The sequence below is a fragment of the Sus scrofa genome, chromosome 16, assembly GCF_054392235.1.
Source record: "Sus scrofa isolate SSC_HxYL_T2T_F1_AM1 chromosome 16, Sscrofa_HxYL_maternal_Yorkshire_Landrace_v2.0, whole genome shotgun sequence".
Lineage (NCBI taxonomy): Eukaryota > Metazoa > Chordata > Mammalia > Artiodactyla > Suidae > Sus > Sus scrofa.
Genome location: NC_139398.1, coordinates 67,506,470 through 67,526,119, shown reverse-complemented (window position 1 = coordinate 67,526,119; position 19,650 = coordinate 67,506,470). Strand labels below are relative to the sequence as shown.

The following is a 19,650-nucleotide window of genomic DNA, read 5'->3' as shown; positions in this document are numbered from 1 at the left end:
GGCTGGGCTGGGGCGTGGGGAGGCTGAAACACCTCAGATTTATTTTCTCACAGTCCCGGAGGCTAGAAGTCTGAAATCAGAGTGTCAGCAGCAAGGATGGTTATTGCCGAGGCCTCTCCCCTCGGCTTCCCCCGTGTCTCCACATGGTCGTGTGTGTGTGTTTGTGTGTGTGTGTGTGTGTGTGTGTGTGTGTGTGTGTGTCTGCGCGTGCACTATCTCATCAGGACACTAAACATACTGCATTAGGTCCCACTCTCATGACCTCACTTCAATTCAATTCAATTCCCTCTTTAAAGACCCTTCGCTATGGAGTTCCCATCGTGGCACGGTGGTTAACGAATCCGACTAGGAACCATGAGGTTGCAGGTTCGATCCCTGGCCTTGCTCAGTGGGTTAAGGATCTGGCGTTGCCGTGAGCTGTGGTGTAGGTCGCAGACAAGGTTCTGATTCCGCGTTGCTGTGACTCTGGCGTAGGCTGGCAGCTGCAGCTCCAATTGGACCCCTAGCCTGGGAACCTCCATATGCCATGGGAGCGGCTCAAGAAATGGCAAAAAGACAAAAAAAAAAAAAAAAAAAAAAGACCCTACCCTATAAATAGAGCCACATTCTGAGATACATATGTATTTGAAGAGAATACAGTTCAGTCCACAACACCTTCCCTTTGAAAAACAAAAATGAGGCATTCCCGTTGTGGCCCAGCTGAAACAAATCTGACCAGGAACCATGAGGTTGCGGGTTCGATCCCTGGCTTCACTCAGTGGGTTAAGGATCCAGTGTTGCTGTGAGCTATGATGTAGGTCACAGACACGGTTAGGATCTGGCATTGCTGTGGCTGTGGCCAGCGGCTAAAGCTCTGATTCGACCCCTAGCCTGGGAACCTCCATATGGTGCAAGTGAAGCCCTAAAAAGTGGAAAAAAAAAAAAAGAGAGAGAGAGATATCTTCGCTTCCCCATCCAATCATTCCCACTGTATTCACTAGGAAATTAAATATCTCTGCCGTCACTTACAAATTCCTATATGCTTTGCTTTTGGAAATCTTTCCATCCATGCTCATATCCAATCCCCCTCTCTGTTATCAAATAAATGTCTGTCTCAGACCATTTGCATTCACTATTCTCTCTGCCTTGAACCACCCCACCCTGCAACCCCCCCCACACACTCTTCATTACATTAATAAACAGTTTTTGGAAGTTCCCGTCGTGGCCCAGTGGTTAACGAATCCAACTAGGAACCATGAGGTTGCGGGTTTGATCCCTGGCCTCGCTCAATGGGTTAAGGATCCGGCGTTGCTGTGAGCTGTGATGTAGGTTGCAGACGTGGCTCGGATCTGGCATTGCTGTGGCTCTGGTGTAGGCAGGCAGCAACAGCTCCAACTAGACCCCTAGCCTGGGAACTTCCATAAGCCGCGAGTGCGGCCCTCAAAAGACCCGCCCCCCCCAAAAAAAGACCAAAAAAAGAAAGAAAAGAAACAGTTTTTGAGCAATTCCTGTGACAAGCACTGCTCTAGGTGAATGCTACATGCACTTCGGGGTATAGAAGACTCTCTAAGGAGTCTGTGGGGATACATTAGAAGAGTCCATTTACAGGTCATGAGTTTGTGTGTACTCTTTTCTAAACTTGGTCTTTTTTCTCAGACCCAGGACAACTGAGGAACTCCCCAAATGGCCCAACCCCCCCTCATTAAATACCATCTTCAGCCAAAGACAGAGGAGGATTTGGGGGGTAATGTTTTGAGTTTTCGAAGGAGAGGAAGGCAATTCACATAGGGCTGGGAAAGCAAATGGCTGGTACACAAGTGTTTGCTGAGACTTGCAGAGACAATGAGACAAGAGCAGAATCTGATCTCCAGGCCCTGCCAAGTCTCACCAAACCCACTCCCGCCATAAAATTGGCAGATATGTCTGGTGATGGCTTTATTCCCGGAACAGGCACCTTAAATTCTTCAGGCAGCTAAGGGGTAGGTAAAAAGAAAGACTTCCTGAGTCTTCTGTTTCATGAAATAATCAGCCTAAAATAATTCTCACACCAAAGAGACACATTTTGCAGTAGCAAATTTTGCTCACCTCCATGAAAGCAAGGACCTTATCTGACTTTTTTCCACCTGTGTCCTAGCCCCTCAAAGAGTGCCCTCATACTAATGTGCATAGTAAATGCTGTTGAATGAATGGATTTTGTTAGTTCTGTACCCATTTCACGGAAGGGTGAAATAAAGCCCTTGAGAGACAGAGGCTTTAGCGAAATGCCTCTGCCCAAGTCAGTTAAACACAGCGCAGCTTTGATCCGATTCGCTTCAAACCCTCTGTCCCAACATTGGAACCTAAAGGTTCGGATGCTGGCGGATAATTCCCTGGAGGTTCTCCCCGCAGTGTCTCCTAGATTCCACCAGGGGGCAGCAGAGACAACAACAGCCCGTCAGCCTTGAGACGGCTGGGCGGGACCTTGCGGGACGAAGAGGGAGGGGTTCCGCTTCCGTGCGAGGCTTGTTACTTCCCCTTCCGGCGAGTTGGTGGGTAGGACGCTGGCGAGAGGATGGACGGCTTAGTCGCTGCCTGCTCCGCGCGGCTGCTGCAGCAGGTAGCGCCGCGTGGCGCCGTTGGGAAGGTTTGGAGGGCAGGGACCAGGGCCCAAGATTCCGCCCGGGCATCGACGGGACGGCGGCAGCGAGGCGGGGACCGGCCTGCTTCCTCAGACTCGGGCAGCGGGGTCCCGAGACCCGGGCCCGCGCTGCCTCGGAGGCTAATGCCCTCCCAGGAACGCTCTCCCAGAGGTGGGAGGGGAAGAATCCAGGGTCCCCAGGCCCAGTCGACTGGCATTCAACCAAGGGAGGGTCCCCTTCTCTCTGACTTCCCCAAACCAGCGTTTCCGGGGGGCTGCTGGAGCCTGGCGTGTTGAGTCCCCCCCCCCCCCCCGTCTCGATCAGTGCCCATCCTTCCCGGAACACGCGCGGGAAGCGCGGGAACAGGGAGAGAGGAAAGTGAACTAAGAGCGGAAGCCCCAGGACTCGTTTGCAGCTCAGCCACCGCCCTCTCCATGATGCTGAGCAAGGGCTGTCCTGAAAAGCCCATGGAGTGGCTCATTATCCAGCAGGAGCTGGCTCTCTTGACTTCAGTATTCGTGGGGAGGAAACTGTCATAGCTTGTTGAAAGTGACAGTTCCCTTACCCTCTAGGCTAGGTAGGGTGGGCGGGAGGGGGTAATGGGGGAGTAGTTGAAGGACTCCTGTCTCCTCAAAGGAGCTGCTTTATACCACGTCTGTCATGGCATACAAGTTGGTCAAGTAAATGGGCAAGTTCTTCAGCGTTCTGAGTCATAGGGTCTTTGTCCGTGGGGATGTAAGTACCCTCTCATTGGGTTGTGATACAAATTATAGAGATAATTTCCGAAAAGTGTTTAGCCCAGTGCCTGGAACGTAAGATAAGCTCACGCATGGCAGTGTATTTTGGCTGTCTTATGCCCTGGTAAATGTTCTGACATTCAAATGAAGAGTCTCTCCCTTAGGAATGCAGTTGGGTTGGAAGTGTTATTTTCTTTGCATTGGCCTTATCCCTTATTGGCCTTGATATGAGGCCTATGCCACAGCATGCCAGCACCCCTGTTGCTCTCCCTCAACACACACCCTTGACTTTTTTCTTATCAAGGATACTATCCTAACGTCCTCAGACATTTCAAGGAGGAATAATCGCAACTTATCAAAGGGAAAGTCCTTCATTCCTGTCTCCTCCGCCACACCCAGGTGGAGAGGAGGAAGTAGGTTTCACAGCATGTGGATATCATTCCTGAAGGATGGACTGAACGAAGTGCCTTTTCTTTCACAGGAGAAAGAGATTAAGTTTCTGACTGCTGAAATTGATCGGTTGAAAAATTGTAGCTGTTCAGAAGCTTCTTCAAATTTGGAGCGATTGCGGGAGGAAAATTTAAAATTAAAGTATCGGCTGAATATCCTTCAAAAAGTGAGTATTCTGCCATCTGGTTTCATTCTAAAGTTTGAATTGTCGTGTCTCTTTTCAAAACGGTTGTTACTGAAGATTCTGAAAGATCCTCAAATACCCTGAGGAATTTGGCACCAGGAGTAAAGAACCCTCTCCTTTTTCCCTGCATTAGACAGGTTAGGACTAAGGTGTTGGTGCAAATAATGGAGAAATCACTGTTGTCTTTCCAGGGCCTTTTGAAATGTTTCGTCATACTAAATGCTTGGCCAGCTCGTTTTTAAATAATTGCCTTTATCAAAGTGAAATATTTAAAAATACACCCACAGTCCTTCTCTGCCCTAAGTTGGTTATTTTATAATTTTATTTTTACAATGTCCTGTATTTTTATTTTTCCACTTAGAATTTCAGAACATCTTTTTAATAATAAGCTTGTGCCATATTATTTAATGATTTGATAATCTGTAACAATGTCCATCACTTTTATCAGTTTGGTCACAAGTTAACCTTGCTTCAGTTGGGGTTTTCATTTCTTGGCCTGTCTTTCAGGTCTGCTGATGACACATTCTGGAAGATGGCCTCACTCCTGTAATTGTTCTGTGTATGTGTGTGTTCTAATTTCAACCAGGCTGCTCTGGCATTATGCCTTTTCCCAAAGCTGACCACATTTAGTCATCTTAGACTCTGCTTGCCTGGCTCCCATGACGTCTTTTTTTATTACCTACTTGATATGTTTTACTTGAAAGAGCTTTGTCTTTGAGTCTTCTAAAAAAAATCACAAAATTCCTCTTCCATGGAATATTCCCCCACATTTCTCACCTTTCTGATTATCGCATTTATTCTGCACATGTTCATACTCATTTTCCTGCTAAGTTTATTTCAATTCAAAAGTTTAGTAAATACCTATTATGTGCTAGAGGCTGGGAGGGAAAAGAAACACAGTAAGGCAGGGTATATTCTAATACACATTTCCATAGTGAGAATTCGCTCTAATGTGTAAATAGTAGAATTCTGTGAGTATAATGTGGAGGGGTCAGTTTCTTTGACAGATACTTCGCCCTGCTGAGTAACAGCACTGAGCACAAGGTACACAACAGGAAACAGCAAGCCAGAAAAATTAAGGCGCTGTGTGGGGTGCCCATTCACCCTGCCCTCCTCCTCTGGCTCACTTTGGCCACATACTCAGAAACACATATTGGATGGTTGTCTGTCTCAGAGGCATTTTACCCTTGTTTTCATTAACTCAGGAGCCTCAACTTTTTTATACCCCCTCCCGTTGAGCTACCCCCCCCAAGATAAAGTCTTGTGTTTGTTTAGTGCTTAATAGGAATTACAGATACATCCTGCATCAGTAGCAATGTCAAGATCGCTGTATGATGGTTCTCTTGTTAGAAAAATCACAGATTTTGAACAATCTGTTTCTGATGCTACTTTTCTCATAAGCTCTGTTGTTTTAGGAGGTAGTTTTTTGCATAATGTGAGGTGTTTCAGAACGCTTATATCGAGTTGTAGTGGAGTTGCTTGTACCATATGTAACATTTCTTAACCTCATGGAATTTACCGTTTGGAGGGAGAAGAGACTTATACATGTGAAACAGGTTAGGAAGAGTGTTTAATTATAATCAAATACTTAATTGCATGATACAGAAATCAAGTACAATGGATTAATATATGTGTTTACATATATGCACAAAACAGTCACACGTGCATACATATATACTGGTACCCCAGGCTTTAAGGATGCAAAGGTTGAAATTTATCTACCATAGGTTTTGAGTCTTAGGCTCATATCGAAATACCTTTAGTATTTGTTATTGTAAGTCTTTAGATGGTAAAAGCGTTATCTTCCCCTTTTTTGAGTGTGTCACCACAGGGCAGTGAATTATTGATTAACTGAAATCTGAAGTCAGTTTTCTAGTGAGTTTAATAATATTTCTTCCTTTTGGTAAAGGATGTAATGAGGAAGATAAAATCTTTTTTTTTTTTTTTTTTTTTTTTTTTTTTGCTTAAGGGCCACACCCACAGCATATGGAGGTTCCCAGGCTAGGGTCGAATCAGAACTACAGCTGCCGGCCACAGCCACAGCCACAGCAATGCCAGATCTGAGCCAAGTCTGCTACCTACACCACAGCTCATGGCAACGCCCGATCCTTAACCCACTGAACAAGGCCAGGAATCGAACCCACAACCTCATGGTACCTAGTCGGATTCATTTCCACTCTACCACGACGGGAAGTCCAGAGGAAGATAAAACTTAAATTCTTCATTCCAACAGTACTGATCTTAAATCCTGCCTGCCATTGCCACTTAGGCTTTGTTTTCTTTGGCAAGTTACTTATCTTGAAACGGTGATAATAGTCACAAACTCAATTGTTGTTATGTAGGTGAAGTAAGATAATGCACATAAATAAAGAATTTCACTCTGAAATTCTCAACGCTTTGAAATACTCAGTGGTATGAGTTCAGCACTACTTACTTAGTCGCTGTCATGGGTGCCATTCATATTGCACGTCATTGACGTTTTGACTAATATAAAATCGTGGTTAGTTGTAGGTAGCATTTCCATTAAGAGCATGTGTGTTAAATAACAAGTGCTGGAGGGGTTGTAGAGAAAAGGGAACCCTCCTGCACTGTTGGTGGGAATGTAAACTGGTACAGCCACTATGGAGAACAGTTTGGAGATACCTTAGAAATCTATACATAGAACTTCCATATGACCCCGAAATCCCACTCTTGGGCATCTATCCGGACAAAACTCTACTTGAAAGAGACACGTGCACCCGCATGTTCATTGCAGCACTATTCACAATAGCCAGGACATGGAAACAAGCCAAATGTCCATCGACAGATGATTGGATTCGGAAGATGTGGTATATATACACGATGGAATACTACTCAGCCATAAAAAAGAATGACATAATGCCATTTGCAGCATCATGGATGGAACTAGAGAATCTCATCCTGAGTGAAATGAGCCAGAAAGACAAAGACAAATACCATATGATATCACTTATAACTGGAATCTAATATCCAGCACAAATGAACATCTCCTCAGAAAAGAAAATCATGGACTTGGAGAAGAGACTTGGGGCTTCCTGATGGGAGGGGGAGGGAGTGGGAGGGATCGGGAACTTGGGCTTATCAGACACAACTTAGAATAGATTTACAAGGAGATCCTGCTGAATAGCATTGAGAACTATGTCTAGATACTCATGTTGCAACAGAAGAAAGGGTGGGGGAAAAAATGTAATTGTAATGTATACATGTAAGAATAACCTGACCCCCTTGCTGTACAGTGGGAAAATTTTTAAAAATTATAAAAAAAAAAAAAAAAAAAGAGCATGTGTGTTCAGTTACCATTTCTGACCTGCTACATGGCAGGTACAATGCTGGGTGCCAGGAGAAGAGCCATGAATAACACACTCTCCTTGCAATCACAAGTCTGGTGGTAGAGAGAGATAACTTGGAGAAGGTATGAAAAGTGCAAGAATAGAAGTAAGTAGTAAACAAATTCTACACCATCTTAAATGAATATATTCCACTTCAAAGAAAGAAATAGAAGTTAGGGATCATCCAACATGGAATTATTTATCAGTAAGATAAAACAACTGATTATTCTGATATGTTAATAATACCTATCAGTATAGTTCATCTGTTTTATTCCATGCCTTGAAAAGGTCAACATTTTAATGGAGAGAATGTGTATATATATGTATTTACAATTTTTTTGAAGTATAGTTAATTTACAGTATTCTGTTAGTTTCAAGTGTATGGCAAAGTGATTGAGTTTTACACATATATATGTATTCTCTTTCAGATTATTATCTATTATAGGTTATTACAAGATACTGAGTATATCTCCCTGTGCTATACAATAGGTCCTTTTTTGTTTACCTGTTTTATATATAGTAGTGTGTATATGTTAATCCCAAACTCCTAATTTATTCCCCCACCCCGAAGATTTTTTTTTTTTTTTTTTTTTTTTTGCACCTGCAGCATATGGAAGTTCCCAGGCTAGGGGTCAAATTGGAGCTGCAGCTGCCGGCCTATACCACAGCCACAGCAACGCCAGATCCTTAACCCACTGAGCAAGGCCAGGAATCAAACCTGCATCCTCGTGGATTCTCTTCAGGTTTGTTACCACTGTTGTTTGTTTGTCGTTGTTTTGCTTTTGACCATAGAGCCTTCATGTCCAGTTTATGATAGGAAGTTATTTAGGATCAATTTTATACTATTTCCTCTGTGCTTTAGAGAAGCTGAGAAGATTCATTCAGCCACTTTTACTCCCTATTCCCAGTTCTGTTGTGATGAAATAACAGTGGAAAGAAAGTACTCAGGACATTTCACGTGTAGGTCTGTGTGAATGGAATAAACGTGTCCTGTTACGTTTCTCAACATATCCCAGATACGAAAACGTTACAGTGTGAGTGTATGTTGCCTTTTGGTTCTCAAGGCATTTGAAGGTTTCTGAAAATATTTGGGAAGTTTTTGTATGATAATTTAGAGTATAATGACATTTGCGTTCTTTTCTTACAGAGTCTTCAAGCAGAAAGGAACAAACCAAGTAAAAATATGATTAACATCATTAGTGGCCTACAAGAGGTCTTTGGTTGTGCCATTAAAGCTGCGTATCCAGATTTGGAAAACCCTCCGCTGATAGTGACACCAAGTCAACAGCCCAAGTTCGGGGACTATCAGTGTAACAGTGCTATGGGCATTTCTCAGGTGATTGTATTTTTGTTAAGCATTCCTGGTGATTTAATTTTGTTACATATTATAATTATCATTACTATTTACATAAGTTAAAGCGAATTGTTGTATCCTCAGAGAAAACATTTTCCACAGTTCTGGAAATTGGAGGAAAGGGAATGTATATTTTTAATTTTTTTTAAGCACAAATTTGAGTATTTAAATTATAAATATATTCTCAGTTTTTAAGGGTAATAGTTGGTATTGTTTTGTTTTGGCACTTCCCTTCTTTGTGTCCAGGATTGCTGTATGTTATTATTGGGGGATTAAAAGTTAGCCACTTAGAGCCTGCATTTCCATCAAATATTTGATGGAGTTGAGTCTATGAGGTGGGCTTATATATTTCGTATTCATTCAGAGGAGTTCTCAATTTTTAATAGCTACATTGTCCATTGTGATTGTAGTTTATTTTCCCTGTTTAGGATTTTTGCTCTCTTTTCATTGCTGAATAAATAGGGTTAATCTAAAGAGATCAGATTTCTTCTAGATAATTTTCATGTGTCTATGTTGGGATTCACTTATAAGGGTGCTATTTATTTATGCATTTTCTTTTTTTTTTTTTTTTTTTTTTTTGGCTTTTTGGCTTTTTGCTATTTCTTGGGCCACTCCTGCGGCATATGGAGGTTCCCAGGCTAGGGGTCAAATCGGAGCTGTAGCCACCGGCCTACACCAGAGCCACAGCAACGCGGGATCCGAGCCGTGTCTGCAACCTACACCACAGCTAACGGCAACGCCAGATCCTTAACCCACTGAGCAAGGGCAGGGACCGAAGCCACAACCTCATGGTTCCTAGTCGGATTCGTTAACCACTGCGCCACGACGGGAACTCCAGTATTTTCTTTTTTTTAATGCTGCACCATGGCATATGGAAGTTCGCGGGGCTAGGGGTAGAATTGGAGCTGTAGCTGTAGGCCTATGCCACATCCACAGAAACACCAGATCCAAGCCCCTTCTGCCACCTCCGTCACAGCTTGTAGCAATGGCAGATCCTTAATCACTGAGTGAGGCCAGGGATCAAGCCTGCATCCTCACAGAGACAACGTGAGGTTCTTATCCTACTGAGCCACAACAGGAACTCCAAGGGTTGCTGTTTGTTACGCAAATCTAAATATTGCACACTTTTATGATTTGAAAAGTAGAAATGTAAATATCCTGGAAACAAGCATTACATTTAAAACTCTTCATTAAAAAGTTCTAAATAGTTGGAGTTCCCGTGGTGGCTCATAGTAATGAAACAGACTAGTATCCATGAGGACACAGGTTCCATCCCTGGCCTTGCTCAGTGGGTTAAGGATCTGGCATTGCCATGAAGTATGGTGTGTAGGTCACAGACTTGGCTTGGATCTGGCATGGCTGTGGCTCCAGCATAGGCCAGCAACTACAGCTCTGATTCGACCCCTAGCCTGGAAACTTCCATATGCCATGGGCGTGGCCCTAGAAAGACCAAAAAAAAGTTCTAGATAGTTGGAGCTCCCATTGTGCCTTAGTGGTAAAGAACCTGACTAGTATCCATGAGGTTTTGGGTTCGATCCCTGGCCTCGCTCAATGGGTTAAGGATTTGGCGTTGCTGTGAGCTGTGGTGTAGGTTGCAGGCTCAGCTCAGATCCTGGTGGCTGTGGCTATGGCATAGGCCAGCAGCTGCAGCTCCTATTCAGCCCCTAGCCTGGGAACTTCATATGCCGTGGGTCCAGCCCTAAAAAAGAAAGAAAAAAGTTCTGGATAGTTGTGGCCACTCATTTTGAAATGGAGATCTGTGGTCTTGGCACTTCTGTATTCCTTTTGGCACTGTTGATGCTTGATCTATCCCTTTACAAGGTCATTGGTCTTCTCTGCTTCTGCATTTTGATGAATCTCATGTTAAATGCAACTTTGTCATTTGTGCATTTCCAAGTAACTTGCTGAAACCTGTTGTGTAGTGAATCATTTTATGTTTTATAGATGCTCAAAACAAAGGAACAGAAAGTTAACCCAAGAGAAATTGCTGAAAACATTACCAAAAATCTTCCAGACAATGAATATATTGAAAAAGTTGAAATTGCTGGTCCCGGTATGTCGTCATTGTTAGTAATGTCACCTTTCTTAAGTAGTTGTATTGATGCCGAGTCCATCTGAACTAGGAAAAGAAAACCAGGAATTCCCACTGTGGCACAAGGGAATCGGTGGCGTCTCTACAACACCAGGACGCAGGTTCGAGCCCTGGCCCAGGGACTCCATATGCTAAGAGTCAGCCAACAAAAGAGGAAAAAAAGAAAAAAAAAAATTTTAATATAAACTTAGGGTTAAAACTTGTATACTGAACAAGATGATGAAAGCACCTTGGATTGTTAGGAAACTGTGGCTTTCGTCTAGAAGTAGCCACCTGGATTGGGTGAGTTACTTTATCCTGTGGTTCATTTGCATCCACAAAAATAAGATAGATAATGGCAGATAAGTTTGTGGCAGAAGTATTATCTCTTTTCTGATAAGAGGTGAACAGGTCATTTACTGGGAATGAGGGGGGGGCCTAAATTAAATAAGAAATTTTCAGGAGAGCAGTGAAGGTTTGAAATGAATGCTGAAACAGAGGACTTTCTGGAGGGGTCAAACCAAGGCCACAAGCCGGAAAAGTTTTGCCAGTGCCAGATTAGGAGCCTGGAGCCAGCATAAGTGAAATTGAGAAAGTCTTTGGGAGTGAGCAGTCCTCCAGATTGGAGGCTGATTTTTTTTTTTTTTCTCTCTTCTATAATGTTCTTTAGGTTTCATTAATATTCACTTAAAGAAAAGCTTTGTATCACAACAGCTGACCAATCTCTTGGTGAATGGTGTTCAACTACCTGCCATCGGAGCAAACAAAAAGGTATCCGTACAGTTTTCAGTAGCTGTTGTAGTGCATTAGGGCTGTATTAGCTATAACTAGGAGTGGCTTTCACTTTTTATATTTAGATTTACTCATTAATATTTTGAGACTGTAACATAGCTGTGAAGTAGCCTTTCCCCGAGTCTTACTTGCTATGTGATTTTTTTTTTTTCATTGCACTCTGTAAGGCATTTGAGATAGTTAACTGATATTTATAAAAAACAGGTAACTGGTTTAAATGAGTGTGATTCAAAACAATCAGTTAACAATGGACATATTTCATCAGAAAGCCTAACACAGTTGAATTACAATCAAGATACTATTTAGGTCTTGAGTTTATTATTAAGTCTTTGTTTCACTCCTTTAAAAAACCTTTGTTATCTCTCCCAGGTTATAGTAGACTTTTCCTCTCCCAACATAGCTAAAGAGATGCACGTAGGCCATCTCAGGTCAACGATCATAGGAGAGAGCATGAGCCGCCTCTTTGAGTTTGCAGGATATGACGTGCTGCGGTATGTGCTCTTGCCTTTCCTTGGAGATTTCTCTAGAAAAGGGAAAATGTCAATTGAGAAAGAGACTGAATAAACCAAGGACTCACAAGTGTGGTTCTGCTTCATAATCACCCATTTGGCTTTTAAATTATGTCCTTGGACCCTTGGCCTTGAACTCGTAGCTTTTTAGACTTGGGATGTGGTGTGGAACCAAGGAAAAAGCTCCCCCCTTTGTTCCACAAGTATTTCTCAAGTGCCTCCTGTATACTCAGGGTATGTACTCTAGCGGGAAAGGTGAGCAAGAAACAGCTAGTGCTGGGCCTTGTCGGACATGGTGGGACATGGGGATTTTGCTCTTAAATGCAAGGGAAAGCTTTCGGAGAGTCTCAGTAGAGCATGTCAGGTAAAGAGATTACTCTGGTTCCTGAGAGGAAGCTAGGCAGAGAAGGGAGAACTCTAGTAATAGACTAGGAGGCTGTTTTAATAATCCAGCTAAGAGGTGATTCAGTGGTGTGAGATTGGATGAGAGGAAAGAGAAGTGGTTAGATTGACGTATTATGAAGAATTTTGTCCATTGACATGTGGCAACCGCTGTCTAAATTACACTAAGATAATTGGTTGCAAAGTTAAATTTTCATAAAACTGTGGTAATGACCAACATTGGCCCAGTTGCCATTGGCCCAGTTAACTACACAGTAAACAGATGACAGTCCATTGAAAGGAACTTCATTCAGCAAATTCTGGAGGCCTGCTATTTGCAGCCTCTGATACGGATATGTGGTGGTAACTACAACAGACCTTATCCTTACCTCTCAGACCAGTTGAGGAACTACCTCAGTAAAATATTTACTAAATGTAAATATATTGGCACGCAACGTTAGTGGTTCCCAATGGAATACAATTCCTCTAATTTAACCATGCTTCTCTTTTAAGTGGTTTTATATTCTGTGTTTGGTGTTAGGATAAACCATGTAGGAGATTGGGGGACCCAGTTTGGCATGCTCATTGCTCACCTGCAAGATAAGTTTCCGGATTACCTGAGAGTCTCACCTCCTATTGGGGATCTCCAGGCTTTTTATAAGGTTTGGTGCCAGTATTCTTCTATTATTTGTGTGTTTATCATTTATCATATTTGTTTTCCTTAGGGAGTTTAAAATGGTATTTGAAGCTAATGTGGGGTTAAATAAATGTTCCTAAACCCTGTCCCTTAACATATCATGTTTGCTTTTTTAATTGACACATGTTAAAAATTTAATTCTAAGGAGTTCCCATTGTGGTTCATTGGGTGAAGAACCTGATTAGTCTCCATGAGGATGTGGGTTCAATCCCTGGCCTTGCTTATTTTGTTAAGGATCCTTCATTGGCACAAGCTGCAGCATAATTTGCAGATGTGGCTCAGTTGAGGCATTGCTGTGACTGTGGTATAGGCTGGCAGCTACAGCTCCAATTGGACCCCTAGCCCAGGTACTTCCAAACGCTGCAGATGTGGCCGTAAAAAGGGAAAAAAAAAAAAAAAAAGGGAGAAAATGAGGAGGAAGTGAAAGCCAAATAAAGGAGAAAAAAGACAACAATAAAAATGAGCAAAAATAGGAGTTTCCATTGTGGCTCTGGGGAAACAAATCCAGCTAGTATCCATGAGGACAAAGGTTCAATCCCTGGCCGTGTTCTGTGGCTTAAGGATCCGGCGTTGCCATGAGCTGTGGTATAGGTCACATACACAGCTCGGATCTGGCCTCGCTGTGGCTGTGGTGTAAGCTGGCAGTTACAGCTCCAATTCAACCCCTGGCCTGGAAACCTCCATATGTTGTGAGTGCAGACAAACAAAAACAAAAAAAAATGAGCAAAAATACTTCAAAAGATACTTCAAAAAAGTATATACAGAAGTCCCCGTCGTGGCTCAGTGGTTAACGAATCTGACTAGGAACCATGAGGTTGCGGATTCGATCCCTGGCCTCACTCAGCGGGTTAAGGATCTGGCATTGCTGTGAGCTGTGGTGTGGGTTGGTAGGCTGCAGATGCTGCTCAGATCCTGTGTTGCCGTGGCTCTGGCGTAGGCCGGCGGCTACAGCTCCTATTAAACCCCTAGCCTGGGGACCTCCATATGCCACGGGTGCGACCCTGGATAAAGAAAAAAAAAAAGTATGTACAGATCGCAAATAAGTCCTTGAAAGGCATTCAGATCCATTAGTCATTAGGAAGATATAAATTAAAGCTGCAGTATTATGCCACTACATGCACATTAGAATGTTAAAGATAAAAAAATTAGGAGTTCCCTTCGTGGCTCAGCAGAAGTGAATCTGACTAGTATCCATGAAGACACAGGTTCAATCCCTGGCCTTGCTCAGTGGGCTGAGGATCCAGCGTGGCTGCAAACTGTGTTATATGTCACAGGCATTGCTCAGGTCCAATGTTGTGATGTAGGCCAGCGCTACAGCTCCAATTCACCCCATAGCCTGGGAATGTCCATATGCTGCAGGTGCAACCCTAAAAAAGAATGACCAAAAAAAAATTAATTCTACCACATTCTGAAGTGAACTTAAGAGTTTGTTGATCAAAATACATTTTAGTATTTAAAAATTTTTTATGCTGTTATCTTCTTGATTTTGTGTATTTTGAAAGCATTATTCAGTATATATAACAGTTTTTAAAAGACAACTATAAATCATAATTTAAATCAGTCACTGTGGTACACATTCTTTGAGTCTTTTTCCATATACAAACATTTATTACACCATTTGTGGGTACAGTACTATTTTGTGTTGTGCTTATTTAACATTTTATTAAACTCTTTCATGTTACTTTATGGCTGCACATTGTTTTGGATTTGAAGACCAAAGTTTAGGGAGTCCCCATCATGATGCAGCGGAGACAAATCCTACTAAGAACCATGAAGTTGCGGGTTTGATCCCTGGCCTCACTCAGTGGGTTGGTGTCGATTGGTGTCGGTTGCAGATGCAGCTCGGATCTGGCATTGCTGTGGCTGTGGTGTAGGCCATCAGCTATAGCTCCAATTAGACCCCTCGCCTGGGACCCTCCATATGCTGTGGGTGTGGCCCAAAAAGGACAAAAGACCAAAGATTATATAACTCCCTATTGTAGGGATTCCCCCCTCATTTGGGGGGTGCGCTTATCTATTCAGTAAATGAGTTCATACATATAGGGTTTATTTTTCCTTTTTAAAATTGTTTCATTTTGAAAGACAATGTCCTAAGAATAAGATTACTTCATCAGAAAGTAAACCTTTGTGGGGGTTTTGGTTGGTTGGTTTGGGATTTTTTTGGAGTTTTTTGTCTTTTGGCTTATGTTTTTCAATGAAAAAATTGAAAATAAATTGATATCAGATAATGAAGTAATTAATGTTATAGTCTTGAAATTCTGTGCACTGATTATAATGAAGCAAATTTATTAATGCAGCAAAATGTTTATAATACATTGCTAAATGTTAAGACAGGTGAAATAAAAGCCATATATTTCCAGGTTTTCTTTTTTCTTTTTTTTTTTTTTTTTTACAAATGATGCAAGTACTTTATTCAAGTCTATTATCTGCATTTCACATTTCAAATGTGTCTTTCACCATGAATTTTATTAACTTTATGCTACCAAATGTATATTTTTCTTAATGGCTCTTCTATGACTTCTCAGGAAAGTATTCCTTATCACAAGGGGATACAAAAAATATTTTTTAATATATTACTTCAATATTTTATTATTTTATATTTTGTCTTCTTTACTCTTAACATGGTTAATACTTTATTGAGGATAATTTACATACCAAGAAATCACTCTTTCCAATTTGACAGTTTGATGAATTGTATAATAAATTTATGAAGTCGTGCAGCTATCACCCCAACCTAGTTTTAGAACACATTCATCACCCCCCAGATTTTCCTCATTCCTATGTATAGTCAATCTCCAGGTTTTCTTAAAACGTATCTATCTGTATTTGCAAAGAAATTTCCCGAATTTACATTTGAATATTACTACTGGTACTTTGGGATGGGATTAACAATATTTTTTTTTCGGTAATCATAAGTTGCTTCAAAATAGATATGAAACAATGAGTACAATTTATTTTTAGTTACCAAAAAAAAATTACTAATCCAGCACCACATCCAGAATGGAAAATAGAGCCCAGAAAATTCAGCCCCATCTGTTAGCTCTTCATTATTACTCTTCCTGGAACACAAGTATTGGTGTAAAATAGGCTTTTGTGAATTGGAAAGGTAGAGATCTCACTGTGGTGAGAATTTTATATTTTTAAGAAAAGTTGGAATTCCCATCGTGGCACAGCGGAAACGAATCCAACTAGGAACCATGAGGTTTTGGGTTCTATCCCTGGCCTCGCTCAGTGGGTTGAGGGTCTGGTGTTGCTGTGGCTGTTGTGTAGGCTAGCAGCTATGGCTGCAATTGGACCCCTAACCTGGGAACCTCCATACGCCACGGGTATGGCCCTAAAAAGCCCCCCAAAAAAAGTTATTTCAGAAGAAATAATAGAGTTTTATTGGCACATTTGTTTGTAAGAATATTCATGACTATTTAGAAAGAGCACTTGTTCTGTTATTCTGGTGTTCTAAATTTTTACTGCCTCTAGTATTTTTTGTAGGATTTGCCTGGGGGTTTGGGGTGGGGGTTCTTTGTTTGAGAAATGTACAAATATTTTATCTAGAAATATGAGACTAGCTCCTTACAAACCTTACCCACCCCACCCCCTTTAAACACAGGAATCCAAGAAGAGATTTGATACTGAGGAGGAATTTAAGAAGCGAGCGTATCAATGTGTAGTATTGCTCCAGAGTAAAAATCCAGACATCTTAAAAGCTTGGAAGCTTATCTGTGATGTCTCCCGCCAAGGTGAGTTTCTGGGCTTTGTTCATTCATCCAACAAACATTACTATGTGAAGTTTTCCTAAGTATTCAGAATTGACTTTGAATGGTGGGAGATGTTCAGGGACTAGCAAATAGATTTTTTTTCCTCAAATATCTTCTGAAACTGAAACTGTAAAGGTGGTTTATAAAGACATGCAGGTGCAAAATTTAACTTTCTTAGAAGTCAGGAAAAATTAGCAAAGAAACTGGAAAAGTAAAAGGTACCATTCACTGTAGCAAGCAGAGCCATAAAATACTTAGGAATAAGTCTGTCCAGAAATGGGTTGGGCTAAAATGAAGGGGAAAATGCAACAGAGTGTAATAGGATGTTTGGATTGTGTGTCATGCAGAGTCCCCTAGTTCTCCGCATTCTCTTGTCGCTTTAAGACAGTCCAAGTTTTGACTATACAGTGTAATTTGAAAGGTCACTTTGAAAAATAAATGGACAAGAGTAACCAGTAGATCTTTGAAAAAGGTCTCACTAGGCTGTGAAATGTGTTGGGTTACTGTAGGTAATCTTGTGTCACTAATGTGTGGCTTGACAGGCAGGTAAATGGTACAAAGTAGGAAAAACTGAAAGAAAATGCAGTGAACATTTCATCTCCATTTGGAAAGGCTTTTCTTTTTTCCTTCTCATTTACATTTTCCAAGAATAAATTTGTATTTGTCTATTTTTGTTTTTTAGGGCTTCACCTGTGGCATATGGAAGTTTCCAGGCCAGGGGTCGAATCGGAACTGTAGCTGCTGGCCTACACTGAGCCACAGCAACACAGGATCTGAGCAGCATCTGCCACCTGCACCACAGTTCACAGCAACGCTGGATCCTTAACCCACTGGGCAAGGCCAGGGATCAAACCTGAGTCCTCATGGATGCTAGTCAGATTCATTAACTACGGAGCCATGACAGGAACTCCAAGAACAAAAATTTGGGGATTTTTTTGGCTTTTTAGGCCCTCATTCGCAACATATGGAAGTTCCCAAGCTAGGAGTCCAATCGGAGCTAGAACTGCCAGCCTACATCATAGTTGTAGCAATGTAGGATCCGAGCCAAGTCTGCGACCTACACCACAGCTTACAGCAACACTAGATCCCTAACCCACTGAGCAAGGCCAGGGATCAAACCCACAACCTCATGGTTCCTAGTTGGATTTGTTTCTGCTGCACCACAGTGGGAACTCCTCCAAGAATAAATTTTTTAAAAATTACACAAGAGGGAGTTCCCGTCGTGGCACAGTGGTTAATGAATCCAACTAGGAACCATGAGGTTGCAGGTTCAGTCCCTGCCCTTGCTCGGTGGGTTAACGATCCCGCGTTGCTGTGGCTCTGGCGTAGGTCTGTGGCTACAGCTCCGATTAGACCCCCAGCCTGGGAACCTCCATATGCCATGGGAGCGGCCCAAGAAATAGCAAAAAGACAAAAAAAAAAATTACACAAGAGGTGATTCATTCTTACAGGAAAAAATAAGCATAGACAGGAATAAAAAATAAATTGTATTCCCATTTACTATGAATATTTTTATGTGTATCTTGCTGTATTCTCTCCACATTTTCAAGATGGCAGTATATATACTGCTCTGTATCATACATTTTGATGTAATTAATTGTTTAGTTAATTTCCTTTTAAATGTTAAATAATTTAATTAGTAATTAAATAATAAATTTCTCAAGGTAAAATGAATGTTTCCTATTTGTTTAAATTGTACATTTTCTTTATTTGATGACTTGTTTCCCTAGAGTTCAGTAAAATCTATGAGGCATTGGACATCTCTTTAATAGAGAGAGGGGAATCCTTCTATCAAGATAGAATGAATGATATTGTAAAGGAATTTGAAGATAGAGGTAAGTACTCTACCTTTTTGTTTTAACTTTATTGTACTAGTTTAACATAGGCAGAAGTGGAGGTTATATTCTAGTGACTCCTGACTCCAAATACTTCTCGCCTATCTCAAACAATTATAAACAGACTGACCTTAATATGTTCTACCTCCCTCTATACACTACTTACATCATATAATTTTGTCTATAACTGCTTTGGTTTGTCTCTGAAACAACAGGCCTTTCATCTTACCCCTACCATGATGCCATTACCACTCCATGACAATTAATAATTTCTAAAGATCATTAAAAGCGAGCCAGAGTTCACATTTCCAAATTGATAATCTTTTTCTTTAAAATTTTATTTTATCGGAGTATTGTTGATTTACAGTGTTCTATTTTTTTAAATTTTTTGTTTTATAGTTGATTTATAATATTCTGACAATTTCTGCTATTCAGCAAGTTGATCCGGTTATGCATATATATACATTCTTTTTCTCACGTTGTCGTCTTGGCTCTTGTGAATAGTACCGCAGTGAACACAGGGGTGCATGTATCTTTCTGAATATAATTTTTGTTCAGTTATATGCCCAGGAGTGGGATTGCTCAACCACATGGTAGTTCTATATTTAGTTTTCTGAGGTAACTCCATACTGTTTGCGTAGTGTTTATACCAATTTACATTCCCACCAGCAGTGTAGGAGGGTTCCCTTTTCTCCACACCCTCTCCAGCATTTATTTGTAGACTTATAACCATTCTGACCAGTGTAAGATGGTATCTCATTGTAGTTTTGATTTGCGTTTCTCTAATAATTAGTGATGTTGAGCATTTTTTCATGTACCTGTTGGCCATCTGTATATCTTCTTTGGAGAAATGTCTCTTCAGGTGTTCAGCCCAATTTGGTTGTTTGGTTTTTTTGCTGCTGAGTTTTGTGAGCTGTTTGGAGTGTGTACACTTTGGAGATTAA

General features: G+C 41.4%; 1 protein-coding gene across 3 annotated transcripts in view; it reads left to right on the top strand.

Annotated features, from left to right (window-relative positions):
• Positions 1-2,501: 2,501 nt before the first annotated feature.
• The window catches only part of RARS1 (arginyl-tRNA synthetase 1), a 38,352-nt gene continuing 21,203 nt past the window's right edge, over positions 2,502-19,650 (top strand). For 2 of the 3 annotated variants that reach the window (XR_014830736.1, XR_014830735.1), the window contains exons 1-9: positions 2,502-2,575; positions 3,816-3,950; positions 8,463-8,651; positions 10,614-10,722; positions 11,411-11,511; positions 11,902-12,023; positions 12,964-13,084; positions 16,724-16,853; positions 18,602-18,706. Coding sequence is in view for 1 of the 3 variants with exons in the window: in NM_001244260.1 (NP_001231189.1) it covers positions 2,531-2,575; positions 3,816-3,950; positions 8,463-8,651; positions 10,614-10,722; positions 11,411-11,511; positions 11,902-12,023; positions 12,964-13,084; positions 16,724-16,853; positions 18,602-18,706 (1,057 nt within the window). In the remaining 2 variants the exon portion in view is untranslated. 3 annotated transcript variants of the gene reach the window in all.